General features: G+C 42.8%; 1 protein-coding gene across 3 annotated transcripts in view; it reads right to left on the reverse strand.

The window, feature by feature from the left end:
* NFKB1 (nuclear factor kappa B subunit 1) overlaps nt 1-12,248 on the reverse strand; it is a 161,907-nt gene that overhangs the window by 69,178 nt on the left and 80,481 nt on the right. For all 3 annotated transcript variants that reach the window (XM_089680540.1, XM_089680539.1, XM_089680538.1), the window contains 2 exons: nt 4,320-4,474; nt 515-673 (listed from right to left, as the gene is read on the reverse strand). In XM_089680540.1, coding sequence (XP_089536666.1) covers nt 515-673; nt 4,320-4,474 — 314 coding nt within the window. The remainder of the gene's footprint in view (nt 1-514; nt 674-4,319; nt 4,475-12,248) is intronic.

Consider the following 12,248-nt stretch of genomic DNA (forward strand, 5'->3'; position numbering starts at 1 on the left):
GTAATTGAGAATAGATATATATATCTTTTGCACTAATGTTTCTACACTAAATTAGGAATAGTTTGTGGTTTTAGCGCATTCCTTTATTTAAGTTATAGCACTAAGAAATTTATTTGGTTTCTTTGAGGTGGAATTGCTGCTTTAAAGTATTAAGAGTGTGGCGCTTTTATTACACTTGTGCTATGGGGACTTAACCTGGCCAGACATCATACAATTTTCTTGTTCAATTTCCATTAGATTGACCTTCAACTATGTAGTGCAAGGGCCTGCCTGATTGCATACAAACTGAAAGTGTTTAGGTTTTGCCTCTTATTAAATGGTTTTGATACAGTAAATCTAAAGTAAAATTGTACAAGAACATTGTATAATGTATGGCCAGCTTTAAATCATGTCAATGTGGGTATGTTTAGAATAGTAAAATATGTGAGGTCACATAAAAAAGTTGGTAGCTAGGGCCTACAGGTTTGCTCACAGAATGTACTATGGTGTTATATTTGAAGAATATCATGCTTACTGCTATCATAGATAGGGACTGATACAACAGGTTCCAGTCTTCTTGTGAAGCTTCCATTGCTATCAGGTAGGAAAGCAGTGAACATGAGTCGTACCACACTCAGGTCTATGTCTTTCGATTGCTGATAAGCTGCTTGACGAATAATCTCTTTTTCTCGCTCTACAATACAAAAATGACAATTTGTAAATGTACTATACAATCCAAAATAGATTTGTCCATGCAAACTCTGAATCAAAAATAATCTGTGAGGATAGAGAAAAAATGTGTAAACTCACAATGACTTGTTTGGAGAGGTCACTCCTAGTCATTTCAAAATGAAAAGTTGGCAGGTCCATGACTGACTATGTAGTGAAGCCAGGATCAACATGATAGCCCCAAATCCACAAAAGGCAAGCAACGTCAGTTTCCGTATATGTATATTAACAAGTACTCTACAGAAAACCTCTTGTGAATGCTTAGGTATTTGGAGACTAATGACACATTTCAGGACAAGGGATTATGGAACCTCTTTCTTTACTACTGCCATGTAGTACTATTTCTGGCTAAATTCTAGAACACATTTGTGAAATCCTCTGATAGTAGCGTGTTACATAACCACCCAAATTCTTATGGGCAGAAATACCACTTTACCAAACTGCTTTTTGGGGATAGACAAGGGTTACCTGTTTATGATAAAGGAAAAAATTAATTGAAACAGTGTCACTATGCTAGCATACAGTCTACTCAATTTATTTAAACTGAAACTAAATATTTCAATTTGCATTAACTATTTGTAATCTTTATGCTGCTAGCAGTAGTAAATAGATAGGAAAATATATTATATTTACTTGTTTTAAGCTTTTTTTTTTCTTTTCCTCAGCTGCATCCTATTTTCTGGCCTAGGCCAAAATGATGTCATACATCCCCTGGTAATTTATTTTTCTTTCATCTGGAGGAGGGGAGGAGGAGCCTTCTCAGGTAAGCACACCCTTCTGCCTGCATACCTAGCCTAAGGGCAGATGGATTCCAGGGGGTAAATGCTACATAAATCATCTCCCCATACTCAAGATTGCCATGACTAGAAATGCTGGGGGAGTGTTTTTTAAAGCGATTTCCCCACAAAATAAAGCAGGGAGACATAGATGAATGGGTGAGTTTGCTTTGAATATTAAAAATAAATTAAATCACACTTTCAGTTTGTGGTGTTCAGATACAGTTTCTTTTCTGCTTTAAATTTTCATTTTACAACAATTTATCAAATGAAAGTAAGCTTTCAGAGAGCTTCTGAGTAGGACTGCAGACTCGTTGAGGTCAGGGTAAGCAGTAAGTTGGGGACTGTAGGAAAAAGAAGTGGCTTTCTAAAAGGGCCCATTCACATATAAGATATCTGGAATCAGGGGCAGAATCTGTGCAATTCTGAATTGTGACAAAATGCCCACAACAAAAAACCAAATACAAAATCGCTCCTGGCCCAGGAACAAAATTTGATCTGAGTATCTTTTTAGCGACAACCATGCATCAGCCAGCCCGTTCAAGTGAATGGGCTGTCCTATGCACAACATGCATTCCATGTCAGAAAAACAAAATCGCGAGCAGGAAAGCAAGTTTTCGCTATGGGTAGAGTGAACAGGGCCAAAAAGTAGCAATGAGTGAAGTAATTTTGTTAATAATTTTGCTGCTGTCTGCAAGATTTTGCCAATAGTGGAGACTTTCAATTTTGCTCACTGAGCTACAGTGAAATTTGCCTAAACAAAGAGAACATGGTTTTTCTATTTTTTTTGTATATTTGACTGTTACTTGGTTACTGTAACATTTATTTTTTTCATTTTCACTTTGTTTACATTTTCTGCACAAGAAAAAGTCTAGGTTAGTTGAGATTAACTTCCATAACCCCGCAGGAACCATTTAAATCCTATTATACACTTAACAATAACCTTAATTTTATCTTCCACAATGACTCCGAAGCATCTTTCCAAAATGACATTTTGCAGACAACTATGGATTTTCACAAAAATGTTATAGAAATAGCTCTCAATTTTGCTCATCTGTAGTCTTAGGGTATAATGGAGGCTAGACGGAGCCTAATCTAGAAGAGAGCTAAATACAGGTGGCCTAACATGGCAGACTCACTCAATGCTGAGAACTTCTCTGTGAACCATTTGGGGAGCTTTGAAATGTTTTGTAAATAAGGTACATTTGTAACAGGATATTTAAAAAGTGACATATTCTTTTTCAGTTAGTGTAATCCATACTTTAAGTTGCACTGATACTTTTGTATGTGCATTGTGATCAGCACGTAACCCCATGGTACAATACGCTTTGTATGCACTATGGGGTGCACGCTTATTAATTTTAAAGGTGAGCTCTGGGGAACAGAAACAACATGACCGTTTTTAGCACTTTATTCCATACCTTTTCCCTCACTTCTGTAGGCTCCTCCTTCCATGCAACTAGTCCTCTAAAGGCTTCTTTGGCTCTGTGGCTAACAGTTTCAGCTGTGGAGTCATTGTTTACAATGCAGGACCAACAGTCATGTATTGTAAGTAAGTGAGGATAAAATGTGTGGTTTTTTTTTTTTTTTTAGCAGAAATATTGTTATTCGTCAATTAAAAAAGCATAATGCTACAAACAATAAAGCACATAAGACAGTGATAAGCATTAAGCAAAAAGCAAGACATCTGAAGATACAGGGATATCTGACAGAGTATTCCACAATGCATAAGAGCTGCGATGGTTACACAGTACTCCATATAGAAGGTGGAAGGCCAACATGTCAATAAAGTCACCATCAGCAGGATGCATACAAGGATCGAGCAGAAGTCAAGCAGGATAGACTCCAACTCAACTGGGTATCATAACAAAGTAAGGTAATCCACACAACCTTCCCTCAAGTTCACAAAAGAGAAAAGACAAGGAGAAAAGGGAGAAGAAAAAAAGAGGAAGAGAAGGAAGGTTGAGAGGAGTGTTTGCACAATGACAGGAAATCGAGTGGGAGGGAACCCAAGGTAAAATGAGTAACAAGGAGGGAATACCTAACTCCATAGAACCATAGGAATAGCATCCAAATAGGAAGGGTAATATTCCAACTGCTATACCCTGGCCATTAGAGGAAATACTAAGGGTTTAGATAGTCAAGGTTATAGTTGCCACGTAGCCATCCTGTATTTTCTCAAAATTTTGAGGGCACTTACAGCCCATTTGGTAAGCTTATAAAGAAGCAATATGGAGTCAATTAGTGATCACCACTGAGTGGTCGTAGGGGGTTTGCCCCAGTTTTTTATTTTCCCAAAGTTCAGCTTTCAATGGTATCCTAAAGTGTGTATCCGGTCAATAAAAAATGCACCTTATAATCAGAGCTTTGTTGTGCTCTGGAAGAAATAAGTCAGGCACCTTTTTATGGTCCTGTGATGTGCGGATGAGAGCCCACTGAAAATAAATGGGCATGTTCAATGCAAAAAAGCGATGAAAGTGCCAAAAACACATTATTGTGCATACAGAAATGTGTGCATGTATGGATAAGTTGATAGGGGTGTTTGACTAGCTTAATAAATTCTTTAATGGAAGGTACAGTTATTGATGTAATAGCAATAGGCAAGATATTTTGAAAGCAAACATGGAGGTGGCAGACAAATCAAAGGAGAAATATTGGTAAAGTAGGCACAGAAAAGAAAAGATAGACACATTAAGACATACAAAATGTTAGCAGACAAACACCACTCAAGAAAAAGGTCAAGTTTGCTACTTATTCATAAAAACAAATGCATCCATCAACATTAAAAGATAAAAAATAAAGGGAAATCATGATAAATAGAAAAGTACAACCCACCAGTCAGTGGCCTATCCCCCGAATACTGGTAGTTTAACTCAGGATGAACCAAAAGACCAGCGTTGTATCCCTTCTTAAAAGCGTCAATCATACGTGTTTCCAGTATCTCAATCACTTTTTTCTTTGTGACATGAAGAATTCCTAGATTGGGGAACCTGCAAGTTATTCAGCACACAAAAAATTATTATTATATATCATGTTTTGCAGTATGCTACACTTTCAAACCGTATGAGCATGGTTTACTATGGGAGCAGTTTTTCTTTTTCCTCCATTTAAAGATGAAGGAAGTGTATAATTAAAGGCAAAACTTTTTTTTTTTAATTTTGTCTGTGTGTCCATTAAGGAGATTCACCCTCTCTATTCATCCTGTTTACCATTGTCTACCAGGACTTCCTTCTTTTCTAGGGTAGTTTCTGCCTTTCACCTCAACTAGCATATCTAATCAACAAATCAAATGGAGCAAGGTATGATAAATGTGCCCAATATCAAACACCGTAAATATGTGACAGTCTATATGATGGAAATATCGTGAAATATGACTTCAATCCAGTGGGGGTGCTCCCAGTGGTAAGGTAAGAATTACGCACTCACCAGAAGCGTCATTAAATTACGCAGTGTGTATATCAATAGGGATCCCCTTCACAGGTATAGGACTGGACTGGAACACAAGGTGATTCTCCCTCCAGTTAATAGGAATATGAGCCCTCAGAGGATGTGAGTAGATCGAGCTGGCCAGAGGTCCCTTTAAGGGATAGGTGGGTACAGATGCCTGCTTACAGGTGCTTCCCTCTCTGGATAAGGTGGACTGGAAACTGGATCGCAGTAGGGCTCTATAAATAATATAGCTCCTCAGGTTTCTCTCCTCTTTCTCCCTGGGCCACAACCATCAACAAGCAAGCCACCAGCAGACCCAGCTCAGCCAATCACAACAGAAGAAGCAGCTACCCTGCCTCTTCCTACACTAATCGCGTCGTACGTGGGCGGGTCATCTCTTCCATTGGTTCCACACCAAGAAGCCTTCTTGGCAGTTTAACATGAGGTTTAAAGACTTCCTGTGTACCTCAAGGAACTCCAAGAAAATAATTTTACAGTGAGTACAAAAATTCTATATACACTACAAATTGGGTAGATTTTGGCTTTCCTAGAGTTTAAATGTTAAACTGACTAGGTGTTTGAAACAAACAAAAGTTTGCCAGGTAAGAAATTACTGAGTATTATCCCTTACGTGCTTATTTTCAATAAAATCTACAGTGCAAGCGTAGCAAAACAATGTGGTCAAGCTCATCATGTGTAGCAGGGGTACTGAATTAAAATTCACGGGGGTACAATGAGTAAAATTTTCTTCCAGCGGAGGCACGTGTCATGTTGGTTTCTATTACTCAGATCCTTCTCATCACAACCTCCCGTTGACGTCACAGCCCCCACCTCCCCCTCCACTTTTAGGGCCCAAACATCCTGGCCCTTATGGTAAAATGCAGGGCTCAACTGAGTGGGCACCTGTTAGTGTGAGGTCCAGGAACTGGTAAGGCAGTACGCATTTATGTGCATTGCACTTTGACCTCTTTTTGTTTCAAATTTATTGCAATTTCAAAATTACATTTATTTAATTTTTATGCACCGCAGCTCAGTTGCAGTGCATAGAAACAAACTGTACATGGAGCCTTCAGGTGAGCTCCAGTCCACTGCCAAAAAATGCACAGTATGCATTTTGCACTGCACTGCTCAACTCAAGTACTGTTGCAGTGTGAACAGGTCACACAGAAAACAATTGCTTTCTATTGCCCTTGCAGAGACCTGTGTTTTTCTAGTACAGAAAAATACAGATCTCTACACAAGTGTGAACAAGCCCTTACATCAGTGTCCTCAGTCCCCCACAGACCCATCCCATCCCAGACCCCCCCCCAAATGACAGGCCACTTCATCACAGACCATCTCATCACAGACCTCCCTAATCAAAGAACCTTGCACATACAGCCCCCCTATCACAGATCTTGCAATCACAGACCCCTCATCACAGATCTCCCCATCATGGAACCCTCATCACAGATTTCCTCAATCACAGACTCCTCATCACAGATCCTCCCATCACAGATTCCCCCCAATCACAGACCCCTCATCACAGGACCCCCCCAGTCACAGACTTCCCTCATCATAGACCCCCCCATCACAGACCTCCCCATTACAGAATTCACTCAATCACAGACCCCCCCATCACAGACCCAACCCATCACAGACCCCTGACTGCAGATCCCACCCCCCCATCACAGACTTTCCCATCACAGATCCCCCCAATCATAGTCCCCTCATCACAGTACCCCCCCAGTCACAGACTCCCCTCATCATAGACCCCCCCATCACAGACCTCCCCATTACAGAATTAACCCAATCACAGACCCCCCCATCACAGACCCACCCCATCACAGACCCCTCACTGCAGATCCCACCACCCCATCACAGACCCTCCCATCACAGACCCCCCCAATCACAGATCCCCCCATCACAGACTCCACATCGCAGACCCCCCCATCGCAGACCCCACCCCTCATCACGGACCCCCCTCATCACAGACCCCCTCCTTAACAACCCCCCATCACAGACCACCAAATCGCAGTCCTCCCTCCATATTACAGACTTCTGTCCCTTTCATAATATCACAGCACTCCCCCCTCCCCACACTGTCCCACTTTATTTACACAAGACCGGAAGCACATCAGGTCTGGACAAAGGGGTGGGACATTTCATGTTAAAGGTGGGTGAATGATTGCTTGGATTGCCCTACTGCATAGAAACCAATCACCTTTTTCTTAACTTGAAAATTCCAGCCCTCTGTGTAGACCTACCAGGCTTTCCTTCTTGTGTAGGTAGGACGGTATGGGGAGGGGGGAGGAAAGGGGGAGTGCTGCGATGTTATGAAAGGGGCAGACCTGCCGCGCCTTCCATGTTGTGCTCTTCCTTGAGGATGATAGCAGCGGGCAGGCGAGCCAGCAGTGGGGAAAGGACACTCAGACAACTATTTGAGGAGGCTGCAGTCCGGATAGGGCTGTCATTGGGTCCGGATCCGTATTGATGGCTGCCATTTAGTGATGTCTGATGTATAGTATTGACAAAAAGCTTAAAACTGAACACTAGGCAAACAATGACATACACAAGTTTTACCTACCAAAGAATTTATATTTCTATCCATCCAGTACAAAGATTTACACAGCTCTGTACACAGCACAGCCCTGTCTGCCAAGGCAGAAGACCTGATTTTTTTTTTTTGCTGCAGTTAAATCATTTTTACAAATTAGAAAAGGACAGGACAGGAGAGGTAGCACATAGATCAGCTCATGCCAGGGAACCAGGCACATAATAGGTATCCTGTAAATAAACAATAATAAACTGTATAACACATTGACTAACTTCTGTTCGGTGTCCCCAAATAAACAATAATAATCTGAGGTGCTGCTAATTTTCTGTTGCCAGCTTTGAACAGCACTATTAGTTCACAGTCACAGCATAGGTGGCACTTATTAGTTAAAGAGGATTAAATCTGCATAATAGGCTAAAAACAAGTACAATTATTTATTTACTTTTTTGCTGTAAATCTGTTTTTTTCAGAGAGAATTGGACAAAAACACACATATTTTTACTTTGCAGTGCTTAACCAGTGAACAAAATTATCATTACTTCCTGTACTAAAAATTTCTGTATTACAAATGCACCTTATGTACTGAAAGTATGGTTTCACACAAAGGGCATCAAAGACAAACACTGGTAGAAAGTAAAAGTGGATTTTGCATCTGCATTCAATCACCCTATAACCTTTACAGCTATATATACAGTTGCAAGAAAAAGTATGTGAACCCCTTGGGATTCCGTGGAGTTTTGCATGAATTGGGCATAAAATGTGCTCTGAACGTCATCTAAGTCACAACAATAGAACACAGTCTGCTAAACATAATACTACACAAAGATTAGATGTTGCCATGGTTTAATTGTACATAACACGTAAACATTCACAGTGCAGGGAGGAAAAAGTATGTGAACCTTTGGACTTAATAACTGGTTGACCCTCCTTTGGCAGCAATAACCTCAACCAAACGTTTCCTGTAGTTGCAGATCAGACCTGCACAACGATCTGGAGTCATTTTGGACCACTCCTCTTCACAAAACTGTTTCAGTGTAGCAATATTCTTGGGATGTCTGGTGTGAATCGCTCTCTTAAGGTCATGCCACAGCATTTCAATTGGGTTGAGGTCAGGACTCTGACTGGGCCACTCCAGAAGGCGTATTCTGTGCTGTTGCAGCCATTGTTTTGTTGAATGACTTGTATGCTTTGGGTCATTGTCCTGTTGCATCATCCATCCTCTGCGGAGCTTCAGTTGGAGGACAGATAGTCGTAAGTTTTCCTGCAAAATGGCTTGATAAACTCTGGAATTCATTTTCCCATCAATGATAACAATCCGTCCAGGCCCTGAGGCAGCAAAGCAGCCCCAAACCATGATGCTCCCTCCGCCATGTTTCACAGTGGGGATGAGGTTTTGATGTTGGTGTGCTGTGCCTTTTTTTCTCCACACATAGTGTTGTGTGTTCTTCCCAAACAACTCAATCTTGGTTTCATCTGTCCACAGTATATTTTGCCAGTAGTGCTGTGGAACATCCAGGTGCCCTTTTGCAAACTTCAAACGTGCTGCAATCTTCTTTTTGGACAGCAATGGCTTCCTCCGTGGTGTCCTCCCATGTACTCCATTCTTGTTTAATGTTTTCCTTATTGTAGATGTGTCAACAAAAATGTTAGCATGTGCCAGAGATTTCTGTAGGTCTTTAGCTGACACTCTGGGATTCTTCTTTACCTCATGCAGCATTCTGCGCTGTGCTCTTGCAGTCATTTTTACAGGACGACCACGCCTAGGGAGAGTAGCAACAGTGCTAAACTTTCTCCATTTGTAGACAGTCTGTCTTACCGTGGACACATGAACATCAAGGCTTTTGGAGATACTTTTGTAACCCTTTCCAGCTTCATGCAAGTCAACAATTCTTGATCGTAGGTCTTCTGAGAGCTCTTTTCTGCGAGGCATGGTTCACATCAGACAGTGCTTCTTGAAACCAGTAAACCCAAAACAGGTGTGTGTTTTTTAAGGGCAGGACAGCTGTCAGCAACACATCCAATATCATCACACTGATTGGAGTCAAGGTTGGCTCACTCCTGGCTCCAATTAGCTCTGGGAGAAGTCATTAAGCTAGGGCCTCACATACTTTTTCCTCCCTGCACTGTGAATGTTTACATGTTATGTGCAATTAAACCATGGCAACATCTAATGTTTGTGTAGTATTATGTTCAGCAGACTGTGTTCTTCTATTGTTGTGACTTAGATGATGTTCAGAGCACATTTTATGACCAATTCATGCAAAACTCCACGGAATCCCAAGGGGTTCACATACTTTTTCTTGCAACTGTATGTATATATACACTGCAAAAGAAATTAAAGGAACACTTTTTTAAGTCAACTAAACTCCTGGGATATTGGTCTGACCAGTTAAGTAGCAGAGAGGGGGTTTCAGCTGCTTTGATGTTAATGAAATTAACAACAGGTACACTAGATGGACAACAACGGGTTGATCCCCAAAACTGGAACGGTTTTACAGGTGGAGGCCACTTACATTTTTTTCCCTATTCATATTTTCTGACTGTTTTTCACTAGTTTTGAGACACAGACCTCTACAGGCTAGACAATGGCACCCTGGCTGCCATTAGGTATCAGGATGAAACCCTTGGACCCATTATCAGACCCTATGCTGGTGCGGTGAGTCCTGGGTTCCTCCTGGCGCACGACAATGCCCAGCCTTATGTAGCAATAGAATGCAGGCAGTTCATGGAAGATGAAGGAATTGATACCATTGAATACCCCCACACTCGCCTGACCTAAATCCAATAGAATACCTCTGGGATATCATGTTTGAGTCCATCCGACACCACCAGGTTGCACCTCAGGACACCATCCGTCTTCTGATTAGGAGCGTGCCCCGATGTTGTCAGGCATGCATACAAGCACAAGGGGGACATACAGACTACTGAGTACAATTCTGAGTTGCTGCAATGAAATTGCAGCAAAATAGACTAGCCTGCTGCATTATTTTTTCACTTTGATTTTCAGGGTGTCTTTAAATTCAGTCCTCTGTAGGTTGATAATTTTCATTTCCATCAAATGATGGGGCATCCTTACATTCTTAACACATTATCCAGTCCATATCAGTATAGATATCCAGCATGATATTTTTCCCAATTGAGATCTGATGTGTTTTCAAAGTGTTCCTTTAATTTTTTGAGCAGTATATATATATATATATATATATATATATATACACACACACACAGTGTCGCAATGTGCTCATTCAGACTTCTGCAAGTGGCAAGTCAGGCAGCAGCAGAGAGGTTAGCACTGGGGTCCCAGGTCGTGCACATTGATGTTTATTTATTTATTTATTTATTTATCGAGTTTATATAGCGCCAAAGGGTTTGCTCAGCGCTGTACAATAGAGGGGGGACAATACATGAAACAGTACAGTAACATCAAACAGCACACAAGGGGTAAGAGGGCCTTACTCTTTCGAGCTCACAATCTAGGAGGGAGGGGGTAGAGGTACAGGAGGAAATGGCTGTGGGGGATGGAGTGGTAGGAGGAGGGAAGGGCAGCGGCTGTTAGGTGAGGGTGGGGTAGGCTTCCCTGAAGAGGTGGGTTTTCAGGGAGCGCCTGAAGGTGAGGAGGGAAGGTGACAGTCTGATGGATTGGGGTAGTGAGTTCCAGAGGATGGGGAGAAGAGAAGGGGTCCAAGGACAGAGCCCTGGGGGACCCCAACAGAGAGGGGGAGGGAAGAGGAGGTGGCGCCGTTGTAGGAAACGCTGAAGGAGCGTTGGGATAGATAGGACGAGAACCAAGAGAGAGCGGTGTCTCTGATGCCAAGGGAGAGTAGTTTATTAAGGAGGAGGGGGTGGTCGACTGTGTCAAAAGCCGCAGAGAGGTCTAGGAGGAGGAGGACAGAGTAGTCGCCTTTGGCTTTGGCGGTTAGTAGATCGTTTGTGATTTTGAGGAGGGCAGTTTCGGTGGAGTGTAGGGGACGGAAGCCGGACTGTAGTGGGTCAAGGAGGTTGTTGTCAGTTAGGTGGGCGCTTAGGCGATCGTAGACCAAGCGCTCAAGGAGCTTGGAAGTGAGTGGCAGCAGGGAAATTGGTCTGAGGTTGTTGAGGTCAGTGGGGTCCAGGGAGGGCTTTTTGAGTATGGGGGTGATGTGCGCATGTTTTAGGGGGGAGGGGAAGACGCCAGTAGCGAGGGAGAGATTGAAGATGTGGGTAAGGGAGCGGATGAGGGAAGAGGGGGGTGACCGGAGGAGTTGAGAGGGGATAGACTCTGGTGACTTCCTCAGTGGTAGTAGGGCTGAAGGAGTGCAGTGATGGGGGGGTTACGGTAGGCAGGGCCTTGGGTGTGGTGGGGGGCAGTGCCGTTGCAAGGTCAGAGGAGGGGAGAGATGAGAGGGTGATGGAAGGGGAGAGGCTAGATGGGGAGGTAGACTGCAAGTTGACTATGTCCTTGCGGATTGCGTCAATCTTGCTATGGAGATGAGTGGCAATCTCGTGGGCGGTAAGTGAGGTACTGAGTGGAGGAGGGGGGGGAGAGAGCAGGGAGTTGAAGGTGGAGAAGAGTCGGCGAGGGCAGTTTGAGAGGGTGTTGATCAGGTCAACGAAGTAGGCCTGCTTGGCGGCGTGGAGGGAGGAGGTGTAGGTGAGGAAGGCAGATTTGTAGAGGGAGAATGCATGAGGGGACCTGGTTTTGCGCCATAGTCTCTCCAGCGTACGACTGCGACGTTTGAGGCATTTAGTGTGGTCGTTCTGCCATGGTTGGAGCGGTCTGGGTTTGATGTTGCGTGTGGTTAGGGGTGCCAGAGAGTCTA

The sequence above is a fragment of the Staurois parvus genome, unplaced genomic scaffold, assembly GCF_062004578.1.
Source record: "Staurois parvus isolate SC_StPar_1 unplaced genomic scaffold, SC_StPar_1.0 ptg000244l, whole genome shotgun sequence".
In the NCBI taxonomy this organism is placed as follows: Eukaryota; Metazoa; Chordata; class Amphibia; order Anura; family Ranidae; genus Staurois; species Staurois parvus.